At 40.3% G+C, this 20,333-nt stretch overlaps 1 protein-coding gene across 1 annotated transcript; it reads left to right on the plus strand.

Moving 5' to 3' along the window:
- The first annotated feature begins 8,365 nt into the window (after nt 1-8,365).
- On the plus strand, nt 8,366-20,176 carry Cd40lg (CD40 ligand). The gene is made up of 5 exons (XM_021154048.2): nt 8,366-8,574; nt 10,164-10,295; nt 14,479-14,533; nt 15,914-15,976; nt 19,303-20,176. Exons 1-5 carry the CDS (start codon nt 8,419-8,421, stop codon nt 19,677-19,679), a joined length of 783 nt encoding a protein of 260 aa, XP_021009707.1. The 5' UTR covers nt 8,366-8,418; the 3' UTR covers nt 19,680-20,176.
- The last annotated feature ends 157 nt before the right edge of the window (nt 20,177-20,333 follow it).

A 20,333-nucleotide genomic window follows, 5' to 3' on the forward strand; every position in this document is an offset into this window, starting at 1 on the left:
GCAGTCTCTAAATGGTCCATCCTTTCATCACAGCTACGAACTTTGTCTCTGTAACTCCTTCCCTGGGTGTTTTGTTCCCAATTCTAAGAAGGTGCACAATGTCCACACTTTGGTCTTCATTCTTCTTGAGTTTCATGCGTTTATCAAATTGTATCTTATATCTTGGGTATCCTAACCCAAATTCTTAAGGCCATACAGAAGTTTGCATGGGAGGCTACATGAGTTTGAAGAAAGTATATATAAAACATGTGCGAGCTGGGCAGTGGTGACGCACACCTTGAATCCCAGCACTTGGGGGCAGAGGCAGGCGGATTTCTGAGTTGAGGCCAGCCTGGTCTACAAAGTGAGTTCCAAGACATCCAGGGCTACAAGGGCTACACAGAGAAACCTTGTCTTGAAAAACAAAGAAAACAAACAAAAAGAAAAAAGTAAACTACAACACATGTTTATTTTTGTTTGTTTGTTTGGTTTTTTTTTTTGCTATGGTTTGATCTAACTAGTAGAAATTAATGACTGTGGTGTGCTTTAAGGTTACAGGTTGATTGTCCAAATTTAAGAAAAAAGTGAATTTTGGCTTTCTGGGGATTATAAAATGACTGAAGAGTATTTAAATGAGTGCTTAAGTACAGGGTTATTTGTTATGGCATAAATATACTATTAGAAAAAAAAAAGTAAACAGAATAAAAGAAAAAGAAATACAATTCCTGTCAAACAGCCTCTGCTTTCTTCTGTTTGCTTGGTATATGCGGCAATCCCTATGAAGTGAATAAAAATATGTTATTTTCAAAATCAAATGTCTTTTCCACTTAAATAAATAAACACACACACACACTACCACCACCAACAACAACAATAACATCAACACAACCACTTCCCCTTGGTGTCGCTTTACCAAGAACAAGTCCAGACTTGAATTGTCTACTTCCTATTCCCTGTGTTTTCCATCCTCTCTCTGTTGCATGAGTCTGAATCAGTACCTGCCTGAAGGCTTCCTTGTGAATCTGTTTGTCCCTGTGTCTGTGTCTTCTGCCTGTGTGTGACTGTTCCTAACAAAGGGCTTTGCTCTGTATCATTGAGCAGGACAAAATGCACCACATGAGGACGGAATAGGATACTTGACAGACATCTTTAACAGAGTTTTACAAGGACTAGGTCTCTGGCTCCAGCTGATCCTAACTGACCAAGATAACAAATGTCATTGTTATCTTGGATGCTTTCAACATTTCTGGGATATTTTAGGAAGTTGATTTTAATATCTGTATTTGCCAAAAAGCAGCAAAATATTCATATACATTTATGTCAGTCAGAAGATTATTACATAATCTTAATGTATAGATCACAGCTGTACATTAGCTTAGGTTGTAAAGTCGATAACTTGTAAATGCAAGGCAAATGATGTCAATTGTTGCATTGCTCTCTTAAAAGCAAGTTAAACACACAGCAGGTCTTAAATGACTTAAGTTTTTGTAACATTGACTGTGAGACCCAGCAAAAGTTCCATTCTCTTAGAACGTGAGAGATATTTTCAGAATATTACATTGTCGTAATCCACAAAATAAATATATAATGTAATTAATTTTTGGCTTTTTAATTAGTTCTTTGAGAATTTTTATAAAATTCCTTTTAATTGTATTTACTCTTCCTCCCTCATCACCTCCTAGGTCCATTTCTTTTCCCTACTCAGCTAGCTTCCTGTCCTTTTTTAACCCACCAAGTTCAGTTTCTTTTGTTCCTTTGTTCTTATAAGTATGAACTTACACTGAAGGGTAGCCAACCTAGTACAAACTGCATTATTAAATAAAACTGTCTCCAAGCAGCTATTAGCTTCCTCAGCTAGGGATGGTACCATGTGCCCACCTCCCATCTCCATGTTGGGGATTTGATCTGGTTTGGGCTTGCACAGGTCTTGGGCATGCCAACAGCAAATGCTGGCATATATGTGGGGAAAGGGAAATACCTATGTACTGCTAGTGAAAGTGCAAGCTGTTGTAGCTACTATGGAAATCCATGTAAAGGTTCCTTTCAAAACTAGATATAGATTTAACATGTAATCCGACTATACCACTCTCAGGGATATCCCTAAAGGTTTCTACATCTTTCTATGGAGATACTTGCTCACCCATGTTCATTGCTGCTCTATTCATAATGGCCAGAAACAGCCTAGAAGTCCGTCAACAGATATACGGATAATGAAAATGTGTTCCATTTACATGGTAGGATGTCATTGAGCTATTAATAGAAATGGGAATTATGAAATTCACAGGAAATGAATGGAACCAGAAGCAATCATTCTGGGCAAGGTAATCAAGACTCAGAAAGAAAAATGTCCCATGTCTTTTCTCATTTGTGGATATCAGTTTTGAATCTTTAGATATGTGTGTTTCATTCAAAATACCCTATGGGGTCAGGAAATTAATAACAGGCCATTCAAGCGGGAGGGAGTATAGAATGGAGTGATATATAGAGGGAAGAGTGAATACTAGAACAGAAAGGCTTAGATGGTATGGGGGATGGGAAGTCATAATACAGGAGGGAGTACGGGGATAAGTAAAACTAAACCCTTCTGAAAAAAAAAAATCATGTCACAAACCACTATGGTAGAAGCTTCCTACAACATAAACGTAAAAAGAATGTATATGGGTTACCCTATAACGGAGCAGTAATGTCTCCTACTAGACACCACAGAACTAAACAAAAAGCCTCATGTCAGGAATGGGTGAGCTCTTTTGGAATTGTTGGTCATTGAGGTCCCATAACCCCACCCCAAATATTGCAGGTTATTGCTACCCTCTAGAACTTGTAAGTCCCCTAGCAACATTGTTGTTGTTGTTGTTGTTGTTTCTGAGACAGGGCTTCTCTGTATAGCCTTGGCTGTCCTGGAACTCACTTTGTAGACCAGGCTAGCCTCAAACTCAGAAATCTGCCTGCTTCTGCCTTCCGAGTGCTGGGATTAAAGGCGTGCACCAACATGCCCTGCTCCCTAGCAACATTTTTGTGAGCATCAGCTTTCAGCCTTCACCCTCAGGCTAAATTTATCTAGAAAAGGATCTAGGTAGCATTCTGAGGATGGGAAGAATAAACCAGAGGAAAAGCAGCCTCAATCAGCCAAGACTGAATGTCTCTAAACTCCACCTTCAGAAAACTCCACCTCCTTTCCTTATCAGTTGGAGAGGGTCCTTGGTTTTCCTGTCTCTCTACCCACACAACCTAAAGGGAAGCCTGCTTATTGACAGGCCCCACACAATTAAACAAAAGCCACACCCAGCCCTTTCATTGCAGAGAGATGTTTTCAGGGGAAATAGATCAACACAATTATAGAGGAAACCCATGCTATCTACTCATGAAAATCAAGACAGATTTCCACTCATAAATTAGAGCAGAACACTGGCAGGGCATGGCAGTACATATTTACAAGTCCCAACCCTTATGGGGCAGCTCTAAACAGCTAGTTTCAGGCCAGCCATGGCTACATGGTGAGACCTGGCCTTATAACAAATGATATGGATAGATAACTAAAGATCACTAGACATTTCAGGAAAAGAGGGGACAAAATAAGCAAATAAAACTGAGTCCAGAAACAAGAGAAATTAAATGACTGGCATAAGTTTCAAAACAAATATATTCTGATTTGTATCACCAGCAAAGATAGCCAGTACTCTTTCTCCTCCCCTCCCCACTTCTCCTTTTCTTCTTCCCCTTCTTCTTCCTCCTCCTCCTATTCTCTCTCTCTCTCTCTCTCTCTCTCTCTCTCTCTCTCTCTCTCTCTCTCTCTCTCTCTCTCTGTCTCTGTCTCCCTGTGTGTGTGTGTATTTGAGTATTTTTTATTTTGTCTGCATGTATGTATATATACCACATGTATGCTTGGTACACAAGAAGAACAGAAAAAGGAATGGATCCGCTGAAGCTGGAGTTACAGATGCTTGTGAGCTACCATGTGGGTGCTGGGAATCAAACCCAGGTCCACTGCAAGAGCAGCCAGTGCTCTTAACTACTTTGCCATTTCTCCAGCCCCAGCTCATCCCAGGGGTATTCTTCCAGCTTAAAACATTTTGTAATTTCTCTTTCTATTGCATTAAAAGACAGTTTAGTTATATTAACTAATTCCTTACACTTCTTCAGATGTCAAGGACTCTGAAATTACCAAAACTGAACATCCTGTTCTAGAAGCTAATGACAAAGATGTCAGCCAAATCAAATATGATAGGATGTGGCAAATATGATAAATTAAACACAGATGTGGGCATGTTGTGGGAGGGGGGTATTTCATATCAGGCATTAGTGTCAAGGGACAGGGATCCAGCCTGTACATAGGGAATAGTACAAAAAGGTACAGTGTGTGAAGGGAAACAAACCTAGCTTAACATGCATGATGAGCAGGGATGAGCATCAATGGTTTGTGAAAGACGAGGGAAGAAATGTGGGCAGGGAGTTGCTCATTTCTTGTGCTGAAAATAAAAAAAAAAAGTATCCTCTAGTGGATAATCTTCCAGCATATTTAGGAAAAGAAGAACAGCCTCTGTGACACCCTTCATATAACAAGCAGAACACCAATATAGTTAACTCTTTCATATACACTGGGAATATTTTTCCTTGCAGAAATTATGACTGTATTTTAGATTATCTATATAAGATTGGAACCACAAGTATATTCACACCCAAAGCAAGTTTTTGAAGTAAAATACACTGAAAGAATTTATTCCCTGTATAGTTTTTGGTTACAGATCAGTTACTAGCTTGCCAAAAAAAAAAAAAAAAGTAGCACAAGAAAAGGAGACTTAAGAAAGTCGGTATCCGAACTGAAAAATGAGACAATTCACATAGACCTAACTTTGTACAAACTGAAACAGTGGTGGTCAACATTCAATTAGCAGTCCAAGTACTGTCATGCATGCCATAAATCTCCGTATTTACTGAGAACAAAGTTTGAGAGTCATTTCTGGATGTAGGCACTTGAAGGTTTTATTTTTTATTTTAGGTATTAGAATTGCTGTTTGTTTTTAGAAGGGGTCTATATAGACTAAGATGATATCAATCTCACCATACTCTGGCCACAGGCTCCCAGTTGCTAGGATTACAAGGACACTTCACTGTCACAGGCTTAACTGCAGATTTCTTAGTGAGGCCTACCACAACGGCCAACCTTCTCAGTATTAGGGAGAAATAAGTATAGGATGTTTCAACAGGAAGGCCTTTTGTCTCAGAATCTGACATCAGAATAGAGCTAAAGTGTCGAAACTGGAAAGTTAGCCATCATTGCATTGTGCAGAAAAGACTATTCTGAAAAGGACATGGAAGAAGGAGGAGGAGGAGGAGGAGGAGGAGGAGGTGGTGGTGGTGGTGGTGGCGGTGGCGGCTCTGGTAATATAGTTCAGTGTAAAGTACTTGCCTAGGAAAAAAAGAGGCCTTTGGGGCTGGAGTAGGGAAGAAGGGAGGGGAAAGAGAAGAAAGAGGGGGTGAGAGGTAAAAAGGAAGAAAGGGAGAGCAAGGGAGGGACAGAGGAAGAGAGAGGGAGAGAGATATAGAAAGAATGACTTAAAATACAAGTCCAGCATGACATAGCCATATTGACATGTCAGGGCAAATGTCATTGCACTTCCTTGAGTCTGGGACCGAGTCTTGATTCCAATCAGATTGGTTAATATGTTCACTTAAAAGATTTTAATTTAATCTAATGGTGTGGAGGGCAGGAAAGCAAGTAAGCAAGGAGACAATTCGAGGTACTGCAGTTTAGGAAGGCAAGACAAGGAGCAGGTGGAGGCCTGGGTCTGGCTATTGACAGGAGAGTGAAGAGTAGCAGTAGTCAAGAAGCTTGGGGACAAAGAAGCTCGCTGGAGCTGGACAACCATCTCCATAAGACAAAAGAAGGGCTCATGAATGACTCTCAGGTCTCTCACCTCTGCAATTAGGTGGGACCAATTACTGTGATAGAAAAGAACCGTTGCCAGCTCAGACATCCTCTCTTCAGGAAGAAGAAAGAGGAAAACGGAGGGAAAGGAAAGACAGAAAACAACAAAAAGAGAAAAATCAAAGATTTGCTTTGTGTGTTTTTTGAAACAGGGTTTCTCTGTGTATAGCTCTAGCTGCCCTGGAACTTGCTCTGTAGACTAGGCTGCCTTGGATCTCACAGAGATCCACCTGCCTCTGACTCCTGAGTGCTACAGTTAAAGATGTATTCAAGGAACAAAGATCAAATGAAGAATACAGACCATTCTAAGAGGAAACAACTCTCTAGATCCACGAGTGTCCTGTGACTTGAGCAAGGGGAGTATGTAGTATTAACTAAGCCATATAAAGTCCCAGTAGTGGAATACAGCTATGTTTGTAGACACAAGGAGAGAAACTCAAACGAGGAATGTCTGAGCAGGACACATCACAGGTAGCCTGTAAAATAACTACTTTAAAACATGATCAACCATTTTACAATGCATAGAGCATCATGCGATATACCTGACACCCGTACAATTTGCATAGCCAATTACACTATGTAAATTTGGAAAAGAAAATGAAGTAATGGGCCGTGGTGTTAGAGGATTTAAGGGTGGAGAGTATTCAGGAGGATGGTAGAAAAATAGGTCAGGAGAATAAGAGAGAAGGCACTAAAGAGAAATGCTAAAAAGCTTTCAGCCCAAGCTATAACTGAGCTAATACCTGAAGCACCCGTTTCAGTGTTATGTTGTGGGCAAAAGTCAGGCTTCAGGAGTCTGGAGATGAAAAAGTGGGAGCAGGGAGGCTTTACAACACTTTCTTGAAGTTGATCACAAAAGCAAACCCTGATAGCCTGTCCAAGGTGCCTGTAGCAACCTCTCCCTTGAGCTTGGCTGGGCCAAGCTGATCTTCACAAGGCCTTTGTAAATTGAACTTTCTATAATTATGTGAAGTTGACCTGGAACACAGCCTTGAGCCCAAGCTATGATCACTTGTCTAAGAACCAATGCTTCTGACTTGACTGATCAAAGTCTATCATTTGCTTTGAAGCCACCTCCTAGCAGATGTAGTAAAAAAAACTGCACAGGTTTGGGCCCAGGACAGGATGCTGAGGCGTGGGAGGAGAAGACAGCAGGTGCTAACTACACAGACAGCATCCCTAGCAGAGCAGTGTTTATATTTCCTATTTGTCTCTTGAAACAAGTTTGTAGGAATCACCAAAGCAATTTTATCAGTTTCTATACAGGAAGTTGGGATGTGGGAGAGAGATTTCCACAGCTGTATTAGTTTGAAGGTTATCTGATATGACATCACAATGGCCATTCATACATGTATACTTCCGAAAACAATGTCACAACCTGAGGTGGTTTGGCCTCAGTTTAGTTTGTTCATCATATAAAGAGTTAAGAATCATTTGGAAAACTCATTTCTTAGGGTATGAAAACTGTTAAAAAAAATAGGGATAGCTATATATTGTGTGAGATGCCTCCAAAGCCTTTTTCCTTAGCATCTTTAGTCTGTCTTCACCAAAACCTATGGGTTAGGCAAAGCCCTTTGTGTAGGGGAGAGTGAGAGGCAAAGTGACTTACTGGGAGTTCGTAGGAATTTATTAGTACAGCAAGGACTAGAATCCAGGTTTCTCAGCTGAAGCTCAGTTTTCTTATCCTTAGCCACATATCAGTATAGTGGACTGTAACTGTGAAAACAGGGAATGTGGCCGAATCAGGCTAATCATCGCCTTTAGCTTCAGTCCCCTAGTTTCTGTCTGATTTCCCAAACACTGTAGCTAGCTTTGCTTTTCACCAAAGTTTTTATTCGTTTGTTTTTTACATAAATTCTCTTTCTAGCTACATCTTATTTAATAAATGTGGAGCCCTTTTTTGCTTCATGACATGTAGTTTTGACTAGTAAAGCTAGAGAGATTTTATTGAGCTTAGAGATTAAAGAATCAAAGTCCTGAGAAGCAATTAACGGGCGGCACACTGGACGGGAAATCAGTTCTTATATTTGCTAACATCTAGTTCTTTAACTTTATACCAGGTTCCAGATTTATGTTAGTAAGATTGAAATTGAAATAAGTTTATTACTAGTGGACTCATTTGTCACTTTCCTTGAAACTGGTGAACCCCAAACTTTAGAGAGCAATAGGAAAAATACTGCCATTGTCTTTTAAGAAGTCTGACATTTCAAGGCAAGAATGAATGTATGGAAGAAGAAACTCGTTTCTTCTTTACTAACAAAAGGGAAAGCCTGGAAGTGAATGATATGGGTGTAATTTAAAAAAAAGAAAAGGAAAGAAAAGAAAAGAAAAACCCTTTACGTAACTTTTTTTTGCTGGGACAGAAGACTACGAAGCACATTTTCCAGGAAGTGTGGGTTGCGACGATTGTGCGCTCTTAACTAATCCTGAGTAAGGCGGCCACTTTGACAGTCTTCTCATGCTGCCTCTGTCACATTCTTGGTCAGAAGACACCATTTCAGCTTTCAGTCGGCATGATAGAAACATACAGCCAACCTTCCCCCAGATCCGTGGCTACTGGACTTCCAGCGAGCATGAAGATTTTTATGTATTTACTTACTGTTTTCCTTATCACCCAAATGATTGGATCTGTGCTTTTTGCTGTGTATCTTCATAGAAGATTGGATAAGGTAAGGTGACCTACAAGCCTTAATTAGCTAAATTAGGGGGTGTTATTGATCTAGGACAGTTTTAGTTTAGTTCTACCCAAATGATGGAGAACAGTAGAAAGTGGATAATGTTTGTTGTGGCATAATGTTTGTTGCCTAGAAAGTAGAGCCTTACATTTTTGCCTCTGAGACTCTGCACATGTCACTTCATATTTTCATCTCTTTTTCTGTCCCAGGGAAATAGAGGTAGACATAGTACCCGTGGCACAGATCAAATGATTCTAGCCCTGAAGAGGAGATAAACTATGCCTGGCACATAGTACGTGCTAGTTAGTTCCTAATAGTTGCTCCCCAAAGTGAACTATTTCCCCCCACAAAGACAACTTAAAAAAATGAGCCCCATGAAAACAACTTTAAAAGGTGAGCCAGAAAAAAAGGAACATTGATTTGATCTGAAATTCCATTGTGTTTTGGATGAGTACAGACATGAACTATGCTCCCAATCTGCTGATTTTTAAAGTCAGAATGGTGCTATCTGTGCAACTCTTCAATGCCAACTGCCATTGTAAGCTGCTCTGTGTTCCGCTGAGGAGATTTTCCATGCTTAAATGATTAGGAAGGGAGCAGACTAGTTAAGAACAGTAACTTCGGGATCTACCCTATTTCCATGTGCTGGTTCATATTCACTGAGAGCCATATGGGCTGTGTTATGAAATGCTAAGGGATAATGGGGAAGTTGTAACCCATATAGACTCAAATGTGCTGTCATATTTAAGTGAACTTTAAATGACAGGCAAAGCTATTGGCAAACTCCACCTTATATTTTGTTTTGATTTTATTTGGTTAAGCTTGGATTTTTCCCCCTTTTTGAGACAGTTTCATACTGTATCTCAGAATGGTCTGGAACTCTCTAGATAGACCAAACTGGCTTCTAACTCACAGGAACACTCCTGCCTCATCCTACAAATATAGAGATTACAGACATGTTCCACTATACTTGTATTGGTTCTTGTTTTGAAAGTTAAGAATCTGCCCTTAAGACAAGAAGAAATTGTTTGGAATTAGTTGACAACACAAGTTAATTGCATACATTGAATTGCTCAAATATTAAAAAAGAAAATATCGCATTCACTTTGGGAATAAGAAATAATTTCTTTAAAAATGCAAAGCATTTCTACAAGTATGGAAGAAATGAGAGATGTAATTATAAATCCATGTTGTGAATGAATGCCGCTGTAATGCCTCATGTCATGAACACTACCATGAAGCAGGCAAACTAGCTCGGCAGCAAACTACTTTATGGCTGGTGGGAAACATGACAATTATAGGACACTGCTGTTGTGGTACACTGAGATGAAAAGTCATTAGAATAGCTATGATTTCTATCGAGAGGCACAGAAAATATGCCATCGGAATCACCGGCTTTTTAGGCTGTTAAATGGCAGGTGCCAAACAGCAGGAATCCAGCATAATACCTTTTAATATTCCCCCATTTACACTGTCAAAGTCCCCCTCTCGTCAGTGCCATGGAAGTGAATGTGGAGGCAGACGTGATTAGCTGCATTCTTCTTCACTATGACATTTCTCACCAGTGTATTATTTCAAAACAGGTCGAAGAGGAAGTAAACCTTCATGAAGATTTTGTATTCATAAAAAAGCTAAAGAGATGCAACAAAGGAGAAGGATCTTTATCCTTGCTGAACTGTGAGGAGATGAGAAGGCAATTTGAAGACCTTGTCAAGGTAAGGTGCTCAGTTCCTGGCAGATTTCACAGAGAAGTTTTCTTACATTTCCCAGTCCTGCAAACTGAATTCTGACCCTGGGAAGCTTTAACGTATAAGCAGGGATAGTGAGCACAGCTGTGATCTCAGCGCCTGAGAGGCCAAAGTCAAAGGACGGACTGCTGTGGGTTCCAGGTCAGCTTGGTCTACAGAGTGAGACATGATCAAAATGTACTGTATATAAACATACTCGTACACATATATACATGTACACACATATGTGTAGGGGTGGAAATGTGTACATACAAAAAGAAAAAAAAAGACAAAGCCTTACGATAAAATGAAGAAGAGAGCTGAGTTGGCTATGTGCACAGTACTGCAACAACAAAAAAGTTTCCATTCTTTTGTACAGATAATGTGTAATCCAATAATGGAGTAAAGAACTCAAAATCTTACTTCCTTTGTAAATTCATGACACATATGGAAGTCACAGGACAACTTTCGAGTCTTGCTTCTTTCCTTCTACTGTGTGAATCCTGCAGATTGAACTCACATCCTTAGGCATAGCCTTTACCCACTGAGCCATTTCATTATCCTCTTCAAACCTTATTTCAGAACTTAATATACATCCTCCTATTTGGTCAGGGAGGTGTAAGTTAACCTAGTCAAGAAGAAGGTTCTAAAAGCTTACTCCTAGGCCACTTACTGGGATCAGAATTAGGTTCAAATTTGCCGTTGGCTTTATTTTAAGCTAGAATGTATTTTTTTTTTATTTTTCGAGACAATCTTGAGTAGCATAGGATGGTCCTCAGCTTGTAAAAGACTTGTATGTAGCTGAAGACTTGCTCTCCGGATCCTTCTGCTTCTAACCTCAGGCATGCAGCACTGTGTCCAGTTTAATCTAGATTTTATTGTTTTAGTTTTGTACAATGCTCAGTTGTTTGTACCTTGTGTATTAACCCCCCTCCCATTCTATAATCTAGGATTTCCATAAAATTCTTAACACTTTATTTGCAAGACTGGTGAGTTTGGAAAATATCTTAGGTTTCTCCAGTGCTTACATGTAGAGTCCTAGGGACTGAGACTCTATAAGGACACAACCAGCTCTGCTCTTCTCTCTGTGATCAGTCTTCAGTTTCCTTGAACGACAATGAAAGTGGCTTGTTCTTTTTTCCCTTTTCTCTCTGTTACAGAGAGGTTTCCCAGGTGACCTTCCAATCCCCTTCATGCTCATTCAGGTCAGATTTAGAAAGCTTGCAGAATCATCTACCTAGGATAGGAGCAAGGCAAAGAGTCTTTTCGGCTTTTATGAAAAAAAAAAAAGTAGAACTTTTTTAGCATATCAGCCAAGGCTCTAGGAGTGTACTGTTTACCTATCAGGGTATGTAGAATTACTGTTTACCTGTCAGCTATGGAACTCCAAGCAATGCCATCTTTACTTAGGCTATAAAAAAGCTAAACTTCAACGTTTTCCCATCAGCTAATTGTCCTCTATCTAAGGCTCCCCCTTTAGGTCGCCATTTTCCTAGAGTTCTCGCTCAGAAACACAATTTGGAACTGTTGAGCCCAGCAAGTCAACTGTAGACTAATTCCAGATTAGATTTGTGTTTTCTCAGCTAATGTGAGCAGACTTTGGACCATGAGCTGTCTGGCCCAGAATAAACTTGAAGTCACAGGGCCTTCTGGGGTTTTAGAAACACTCTGGTGTAATTATCAGTTCTTAGAATTTCAGTCTTCTCTTTACCATCTCTACAAAGTGGTCAGTCAATATTCATTTAAATAGCTCTCATGACAGAGAGCACCTTAACTTCTGAGACAAGTATCATGGAGGTCTCACAGTGCATGGAAGATGGGGGTCAGGGCTCATGTTAGGACAAATGCAGACAGCACTTTAAACAGTGTAATTACATAGTAAAATCTACTTTGCTCCCGGTCTAGTATGGTCAGTCTCATGGTTATCTGTCTACCAATTTCTGAAGTGTCTTTGATTGGCATCAAATCACTTCCATTTCAGGTTAAAGAGCTCATTATAACCTTATCTGCCATGTAGAATTTCCATGTAGAGAGAAATCAGTAATATAAGATATTTATTTTTGAAATTTGACTTTAAAAACCCTTTCAATTGAAGTGAAGAGTGAAGCCACACAAAAAAGAAAAAAGGCTCTGGGAGTGTGAGTTGGGGAAAGTTCACAAAAGTCAAGGCTAGGTTCAGAAAAGACAAATTTTGCTGATTTCACGTTTTCATCTGGGCCAGGCCCCAACACCACTGCAACCACCTAGCCTAAAAGTATCTCGACTTCAATCATCACACACTAGTGTTTGAAAAGCCACCAAAGAGTCCTTTGTTTACTTGTCAGCTTGCAAACATTTTCCTGTTGCTGCATTGTCACGGTGCCCCCACCACAGCTCAAATGGAAAGTTGATCTGTGGGGCTCTCTGTGCTTTAAGCCCTCACTCACAGCTGGCAACCAAGCTGAGTCTATAGTTGCATTAGGCAAGAGTAACAACACAGACACCTTCTTGGGGTGAAGAATATGAAGGAATGAAAAGGAGCATAAGACTATCAGATCTGAAAGCACTACTGTTTTTTTTTCCCTGCCTGTTCTGAAGAGAATGATGTAACAGATTGAGCCAGGTCTGTGAATTCTACTTTCTGTACTTCATGTAAGCCTCAGGCCCTAGGTTGATCTCATACTCACCAGGCCTTTGATTCAGTCTTCTTAAAATGGCGGCAACAGCCTTGATCATCTCTCGGGCTCCATAGAAGGAAGTCTGTGCTAGCTTCCTCAAGTATGTCCAGCATTCTTTCATGTTATAAGTAAAGCAAACACAGGAGTGGATGTTCACAGTCAGCTATTGGATGGATCACAGGGCTCCCAATGGAGGAGCTAGAGAAAGAACCCAAGGAGCTAAAGGGATCTGCAACCCTATTGTTGGAACAACATGATGTACTAACCAGAACCCCGGAGCTCTTGTCTCTAGCTGCATATGTATCGAAAGATGGCCTAGTTGGCCATCACTGGAAAGAGAGGCCCATTGGACTTGCAAACTTTATATGCCCCAATATAGGGGAATGCCAGGGCCAAAAGAATGGGAATGGGTGGGTAGGGAAGTGGGGGGCGGTATGGGGAACTTTTGGGATAGCATTGGAAATGTAATTGAGGAAAATATGTAATAAAAAAAACATTAAAAATTAAAAAAAAGAAAATAAACATAATGAGAAATACAAAGGTATTTTAAATTGCTCTCTACTCTTGAATGTGTAATGAATTGAAATGTGACATAAAGATCTCTGAACCATGGGATATATTGTTATGAAAATATGATTGCTATACTTGTGATGTTTAACATGAAATAAAATGTCTTCTAATGTTGAACTTTTTAAAAAAATAAGTAAAAGAAATCTTTCAGCGTTGCATTTAATAGGCATTGTGGAACATGCCTGCAGTCAGCATTTGGGAGGTAGAGGCAGGAGGGTCAGGCATTCAAGATCTTCCACAGCTTCATAACAAGTTCAAGATTAGCCTAAGCTTCGTGAAAACCCGTCTTAAAAGCATAAAACAATGTGCATGGAATTTTCAAAGAAAAACTAAAATAAAAATAAGAAACTAAGTGTTCTGAACACCATCACCAACATTAGAAGGTCTATCTCTGCTGAATGTTAATTACTCTAAATATTATAGGCCATACAGAATAACCACCCACAAAACATACTCAAAGCAAAGTGTGTATTTCTCTCCCATGATCATAGTCAAATCTTTTCTTAAGAGGTTTCAAACTAACCTTATTCTAAGAGATCTACGTCCTGAATTTTGTTTGATAATATTCCATATACCAGTTTCAATGGTTGAATTATTACCCCATTCAGCATTATTTATCAATATCTGTCAAAAGACAGGGAGGTCAGGGTCATAGAAAGGGTCAGAGTCACAACCTCTGATCTGGGGAGAGCACTGTAATGGAGATAATAAGGCCTGGATTTTGCTTCCAGGGTCTCCCCTGGGTTTTCTGGGCTGTCAGCTCATCTGTCAGAGCCAGGGATTCCCAATTGCTATGGTGGAATTAATGGCTGCATCTTAAGCTATATTATAATCCTCAGCAGAAGCAGACAACACAGTACTGAGAATCGCCAGATGAATGATACTTTTAAAACTCCTAAAATAAGCTTCGGTCAACTGATCTTTTGCAATGATTCTTCTTTTAGGATATAACGTTGAACAAAGAAGAGAAAAAAGAAAACAGCTTCGAAATGCAAAGAGGTAGGTTGCTATTTACCAATTTTGTTAAATGCTTTAAGACTGAAAAGAAGCTTTGGATTGGGCACATGAAACAGGGAATGCTTAGCCCTGCAAATAAAATACAAGACATTTGTTAAACTGCTACATTCTCAAGCCTCTGTGATACAGAAAGGCCATGTGAATGAGGATATGTTCATGTTAATATTGATGATAGTAAATATGTAAAACAAAACACATCCAATACCTTTATCCAAAGGACCACACTATTTGGCTCCATCTTCAGAGGACCAAGTGAAACAAAAGTCATCATTTGGTAAAATTGGCATTCATCTTTCAATGACAACTAGTTTGTGGAAGGACAGTAACCCAGTGGGTCTTCTGGGATCAATGAATACAGAGTGGCTACATTCTAATCTTTGTCTGTTCTTAACATGAGAGTATCCTGGACATCTGGAGGTCATGAAAGGACCTTGATGGCTCTCAATTCCAGTACAGCCCTGAGAATATCAATGAAGAAATTACTGAGCTTATGGCCTCTGCTTAGCTATGCCTTGAGATAAGATACCTTATACACAATAACACATCCCAGTCTATCTTTGAATAGCTCTAATAATTATATTAAGGACAATATCTACTCAAAAAAAGGTCTTACCTCCTAACTGTGTTCCTCAGAAATTTCCTGGAGTATCTAATTTTTGGGCACATTTCTGTTCTTTGGAGGTGTACTGAGCAAAGAATAATTACTTCTCTATATAGCAGCTGTCTCAACACTGGAGACAGCAGCCATGGTCCCAAGTTTCCATTGAACACATTCTTATTTAGGCTAAACACACCCAGCACCTTCTACTTTATGTTCCCTTTATGATCCTTTGTAATATACCTACACAGTTTGCAGCAGCAGGCACATAACTGGAAAGAAAGTAACCACAGTTTCTACATTTAGGAGATGGACACTTTTAATTTGAAAGCAAGGCTCTTGCATAAGAAACAGAGCTAGGTTTGAAAGTCTGGACAGTCACTTGACCCAACCAGATACCATGATCATATCAGTAACTCAGTTCGCAGGTACAGTGCTGTCCACTACCACACCAGTATATGGAAGCTGTTCTTAAAAGCAAGATTCAAGGCAGCTTTAATGAAGACCAATATTTTAGCCTGTGTCTATTTATGTTAAGTGGAATGGAGTATTGAATACCAATCAGGAAAAAGACCAATTCAGTTTTTGAAGTACTAGAAACCACCTTTTCCTTCAGTGGGAAGGATTCCAGACCAGTTATCCTTCCTTTAACATAAACTACTGTAGCACAGTCACTATTATGCAGTTGTAGAACTGGACCCTTTAATCTCATGAACTGTTGCATATTTCTTTGGCCTGACAGTTTGCTTTTGGTTTCACTCCAGGTGATGAGGATCCTCAAATTGCAGCACACGTTGTAAGCGAAGCCAACAGTAATGCAGCATCTGGTAAGTCCCATCACTTCGGAGTGAAAGCTACCCAAGTGTGTGAGCATGTGTGTATGTGTATGTCGGGTACTCCAAAGCCATTCAGCCTAATCATTAGGCACTTTTCTTCCTCCAGGGACCAATTTACCAACCTATCCATATAACTCTTCATACACTGTCCTTTGTTATCAGAGTCAGCTCAAACGCACAGATGGGACTTAGAGGGACAAAAGGAGGTGGAAACAGTCTCTATGTTCTCATTATGCTTTTTCTCAGTGGCTGCTTCTAAATGATGAATGACTAGGTGGAGGAACCATTATTTTGCAAGTATAAAAAGAGATGGCAGGTAGTGACCTCCTCGCTGGGAACATCTCTTCTTCTAAAACCTCTCCACTGTGTATAAATGGGCCTCAGGAGGTCTTTTCTGTCATCTGTCAATCCCTGTATGATTAACCCCAGGCTCAGTGGGGCTGACCTCAGGGAAATTAAAGGTAAAAATCATTTTGTAAAGATCAATAGGTGCTGAGACGTTAGATTTTTCAATGAAGTAACAACAGATGGCATACTGTGGTCTTTTCAACACCAATGCTTTTATTTCCATATGTATTCTACCATCATCCAGCCCTTATTTTTTTCCCCAAATCTCTACCCTGTAATATCTAGTACTGTAAAATGAATCCCCTCTCTAGATGAATGGAAACACGTATGTACGCTAGCATAAAATTTCCCATGTACATAAAGGCATGAGCATGGGATCAGCCCTAGAAAGCTTCAGCAGAGTACTTTACAATGGAGTTCTAAATCATGTGTGTGCCTTTGTGCATGTGCACATGCACACACAAGAGAGAGAGAGAGAGAGAGAGAGCCGCAGAGACACAAAGGAAGATACTGATACTGGGTTGTGTTGGTTTTGAGGTGACATGAGCTCCTTGGTGACTATAACACAGAAGCACATGCATGATGTTGTGGCTCGAGTACTGGTTAGGGAGTTTGTGAGCACCGGGGTTTAAAAGCTAAGAATTGCTTGCTAAATGACTTTAGGCAAATCCAATTTATCCTGTGGCAGTTTTCTTTCTCATCTACTTCACAGAGTAGTTTTGAATGCCAAATCAACTAGTGTGGAAGAAGGTTATATTATTAAGCAATGTTATACACAAACAACATGCCAGGACTTAGCTTCCTTCATTCTGATAACCAGAGAGTGACCTAACATTCTTCATGGATTCCAGTTGCTCTTTTAATATTTATTGCTTTTGTCATATACTGTTCTCTCAAAATCATGTTTATGGGAAAACACCACAATATTGCTGTGACAGAGAAACCATTTACATATTATAGCAACAAAGAAACCTCCTAGAATCGAATCATCTCCTACAGGTCTGTATCTACCTGTACCCAAATATTTTGGTCCTTGGATATATTTAATAGAATTTTGAATTTTTCAAAAGGCATAGAACTGGTACTACCTGCCTGTGAAATATGTCACAGTCTATATCACAGTAGATCTGTATAGGACAACATAAAGTACACTGCCACCCCAAATTTCCTATTCTTTTCTGGACATGATGCTACAAACTTGACCTACACCCCCTAGTAATAACCAAAATGAAATAAGGAATTAACCAAGTGGCACATGATCTCAGTGCTAGGAAAGAAGCAAAAAGATTATATGTTTAAGGTCATCCAAAACTACAAAGTGAATTCCAGGTCAACCTGGGTTCCATAAAATCGTGTCTTCCCCCAAAAGGGGATAAATTCAGTAGACAGAGGCAGGTAGATCTCTGTGAGTCCCAAGCTAGCCTAGTCTGTATAGCAGGTTGTAGGCCAGCTTCTGTTTTCTTTTCTGTCTCAAAAAAGAAAACAGAAGTGTAAGTGGGTAATGTATTTATTAAACTGAAAAGAATCTGGTCCTTTTTTTTCTGAATCAAATGGTTCAAAAGTGAAAACATCACAAAACAAACATCCTTTATAGAGAATTTGGGGTTCAATGTATCAGGTGCAATGCCTTCCTGGGCAAAAAGAGGAGCCTTAATCAATAGTATCTTATTCCATAACACATGTAAGACCATCAAATAAAACAATTGAATACCTCAAGAAAGCAAATATATCAATACTTTTACTTCCCCCTGCCTCCCACCTTTCACCCCCATCAAATCTAGCTGTGGAAGCTGAGATTTGAAATCGGGTGCACACACCACTTTGAACCCACTCAACAACTATGCAGAGAAAAGGGCACACTGTTGGTGGGGACTCTGCCCTAGCCGCAAGAATATGGGTACTTTTAAGTTGGTGGCACCCACTACAATGGGAGATCAAAACACAGTTAAATGAACACATGGTTTATTTTCATACTTCCTTGCCTATTTTAGGCTTGGTCGTGGGAGGCAGGTCAGGTTTGCAACAGCATGAGGTAGAAGGAAGAAGTGGGGTCTTGACTCTGAGCTGACACTAATCTAGGTAAACTGACAACTCTAGCTTTGTAACATTCATGATAAGTTAAATGTTTGCACGCCCGTTTAGCAAGAATTTTATAGTATTCATAAATCTGAAGTCATTTATGCTTCATTTTAAAACCATGTATTTATTTATGTTTGAGTATGCCTGTCTGTGTGAATGTATGTACACATATAAGAAGGGTAGTGGAGGAACACAAAGATCAGATGAAGGTGTCCTTGTCTTAGCACTCTCCACCTAGTCTACTGGATTAGGAGCTTTCCTTGAACCCGGGACTCAAGTCTTCTCATGTAGGTTGGGTACCAGCGTGTGTCGGTGATCTCCTCTATGCCCGACCACCCCAGTCCCTTTTGTGTTGTTGTTGTTTTGAAACGGGGTCTTGCTTAGCCCTGATAGGTCTCAAAGTCAGTATGTGACTAAGGATGACAATGACCTTGCACTCATGATTCTCCTGCTTCAATGTTGTCTGGGAATTTTAGGTGCACATCACCAAGCCTGGCTAATCATTTGCACTTTCTTAAATTCAATGGTAAATTGGTTTGGAGAACTCGAAAGGGAGGAGAAATTTTGCTGTTACATGCCATTTTATTTAACCTTGTCAGATCTCTGAAACATGCTGTAATACTGTCCCTGTTCTGTTGATTCAGAGTTAGTGTCAGGTTCCAATCCGGGGAGATCACGTGATGTGCCCAAGTTTGAAGAAAACCCAGAAAAAAACCTCTGAAGCCCATATAAACTTGGTATCTGTAATCCCTTGTGCCTCTGACGGCCATAAAGTGCGTTGAGAATTCATTCTCACATGATGTTGGCTTCTGACCTTAAACCTTATTTCCTGTTAGAATATATGCCGTGCTGTGCTTAAACTGACCAGTGATTCCCTCTCTTTCTTACAGTTCTACAGTGGGCCAAGAAAGGATATTATACCATGAAAAGCAACTTGGTAATGCTTGAAAATGGGAAACAGCTGACGGTTAAAAGAGAAGGACTCTATTATGTCTACACTCAAGTCACCTTCTGCTCTAATCGGGAGCCTTTGAGTCAACGCCCATTCATCGTCGGCCTTTGGCTGAAGCCCAGCAGTGGATCTGAGAGAATCTTACTCAAGGCAGCAAATACCCACAGTTCCTCCAAGCTTTGCGAGCAGCAGTCCGTTCACTTGGGCGGAGTGTTTGAATTACAAGCAGGTGCTTCTGTGTTTGTCAACGTGACTGAAGCAAGCCAAGTGATCCACAGAGTTGGATTCTCGTCTTTTGGCTTACTCAAACTCTGAACAGTGCGCTGTCCTAGGCTGCAGCAGGGCTGATGCTGGCAGTCTTCCCTATACAGCAAATCAGTTAGGACCTGCCCTGTGTTGAACTGCCTATTTATAACCCTAGGACCCTCCTCAAGGAGAACTATTTATTATGTACCCCCAAGGCATATAGAGCTGGAATAAGAGAATTACAGGGCAGGCAAAAATTCTAAGGGACCCTGCTCCCTAAGAACTTACAATCTGAAACAGCAACCCCACTGATTCAGACAACCAGAAAAGACAAAGCCATAATACACAGATGACAGAGCTCTGATGAAACAGCAGATAACTAACTGAGCACAGTTTTGTTGTTTTATGAGTGTGTCGTTCAATGGACAGTGTACTTGACTTACCAGGGAAGATGCAGAAGGGCGACTGTGAGCCTTGGCTCACAATCTGTTATGGTTGACCTGGGCTCCCTGCAGCCCTAGTAGGCCAAGTTCTAAAGTCTCCCACGGAGAATTGAGAAACTCTGCCTCCACCTCCCCCCCCATACCCCAACACTCAGTATTTCAATGTCTCTACTCTCTCTTTCCCTCTCTCCCCTCCCTTTCTCTCCCTCCCTCCCTCCCTCCCTTCCTCCCTCCCCTCTCTCTCTGTCTCTCTGTCTCCTCTCTCTCTCTCTCTCTCTCT

Source organism: Mus caroli, chromosome X (assembly GCF_900094665.2).
Source record: "Mus caroli chromosome X, CAROLI_EIJ_v1.1, whole genome shotgun sequence".
Classification (NCBI taxonomy): Eukaryota; Metazoa; Chordata; class Mammalia; order Rodentia; family Muridae; genus Mus; species Mus caroli.

Bases quoted from the DNA above. Each gene is read 5' to 3' on its own strand.
- Cd40lg (XM_021154048.2), top strand. From the start codon at position 8,419: ATGATAGAAACATACAGCCAACCTTCCCCCAGATCCGTGGCTACTGGA. The intron at 10,296-14,478 runs GTAAGGTGCTCA...TTCTTCTTTTAG, and splicing joins AATTTGAAGACCTTGTCAAG to GATATAACGTTGAACAAAGA. The intron at 14,534-15,913 runs GTAGGTTGCTAT...GTTTCACTCCAG, and splicing joins CAGCTTCGAAATGCAAAGAG to GTGATGAGGATCCTCAAATT.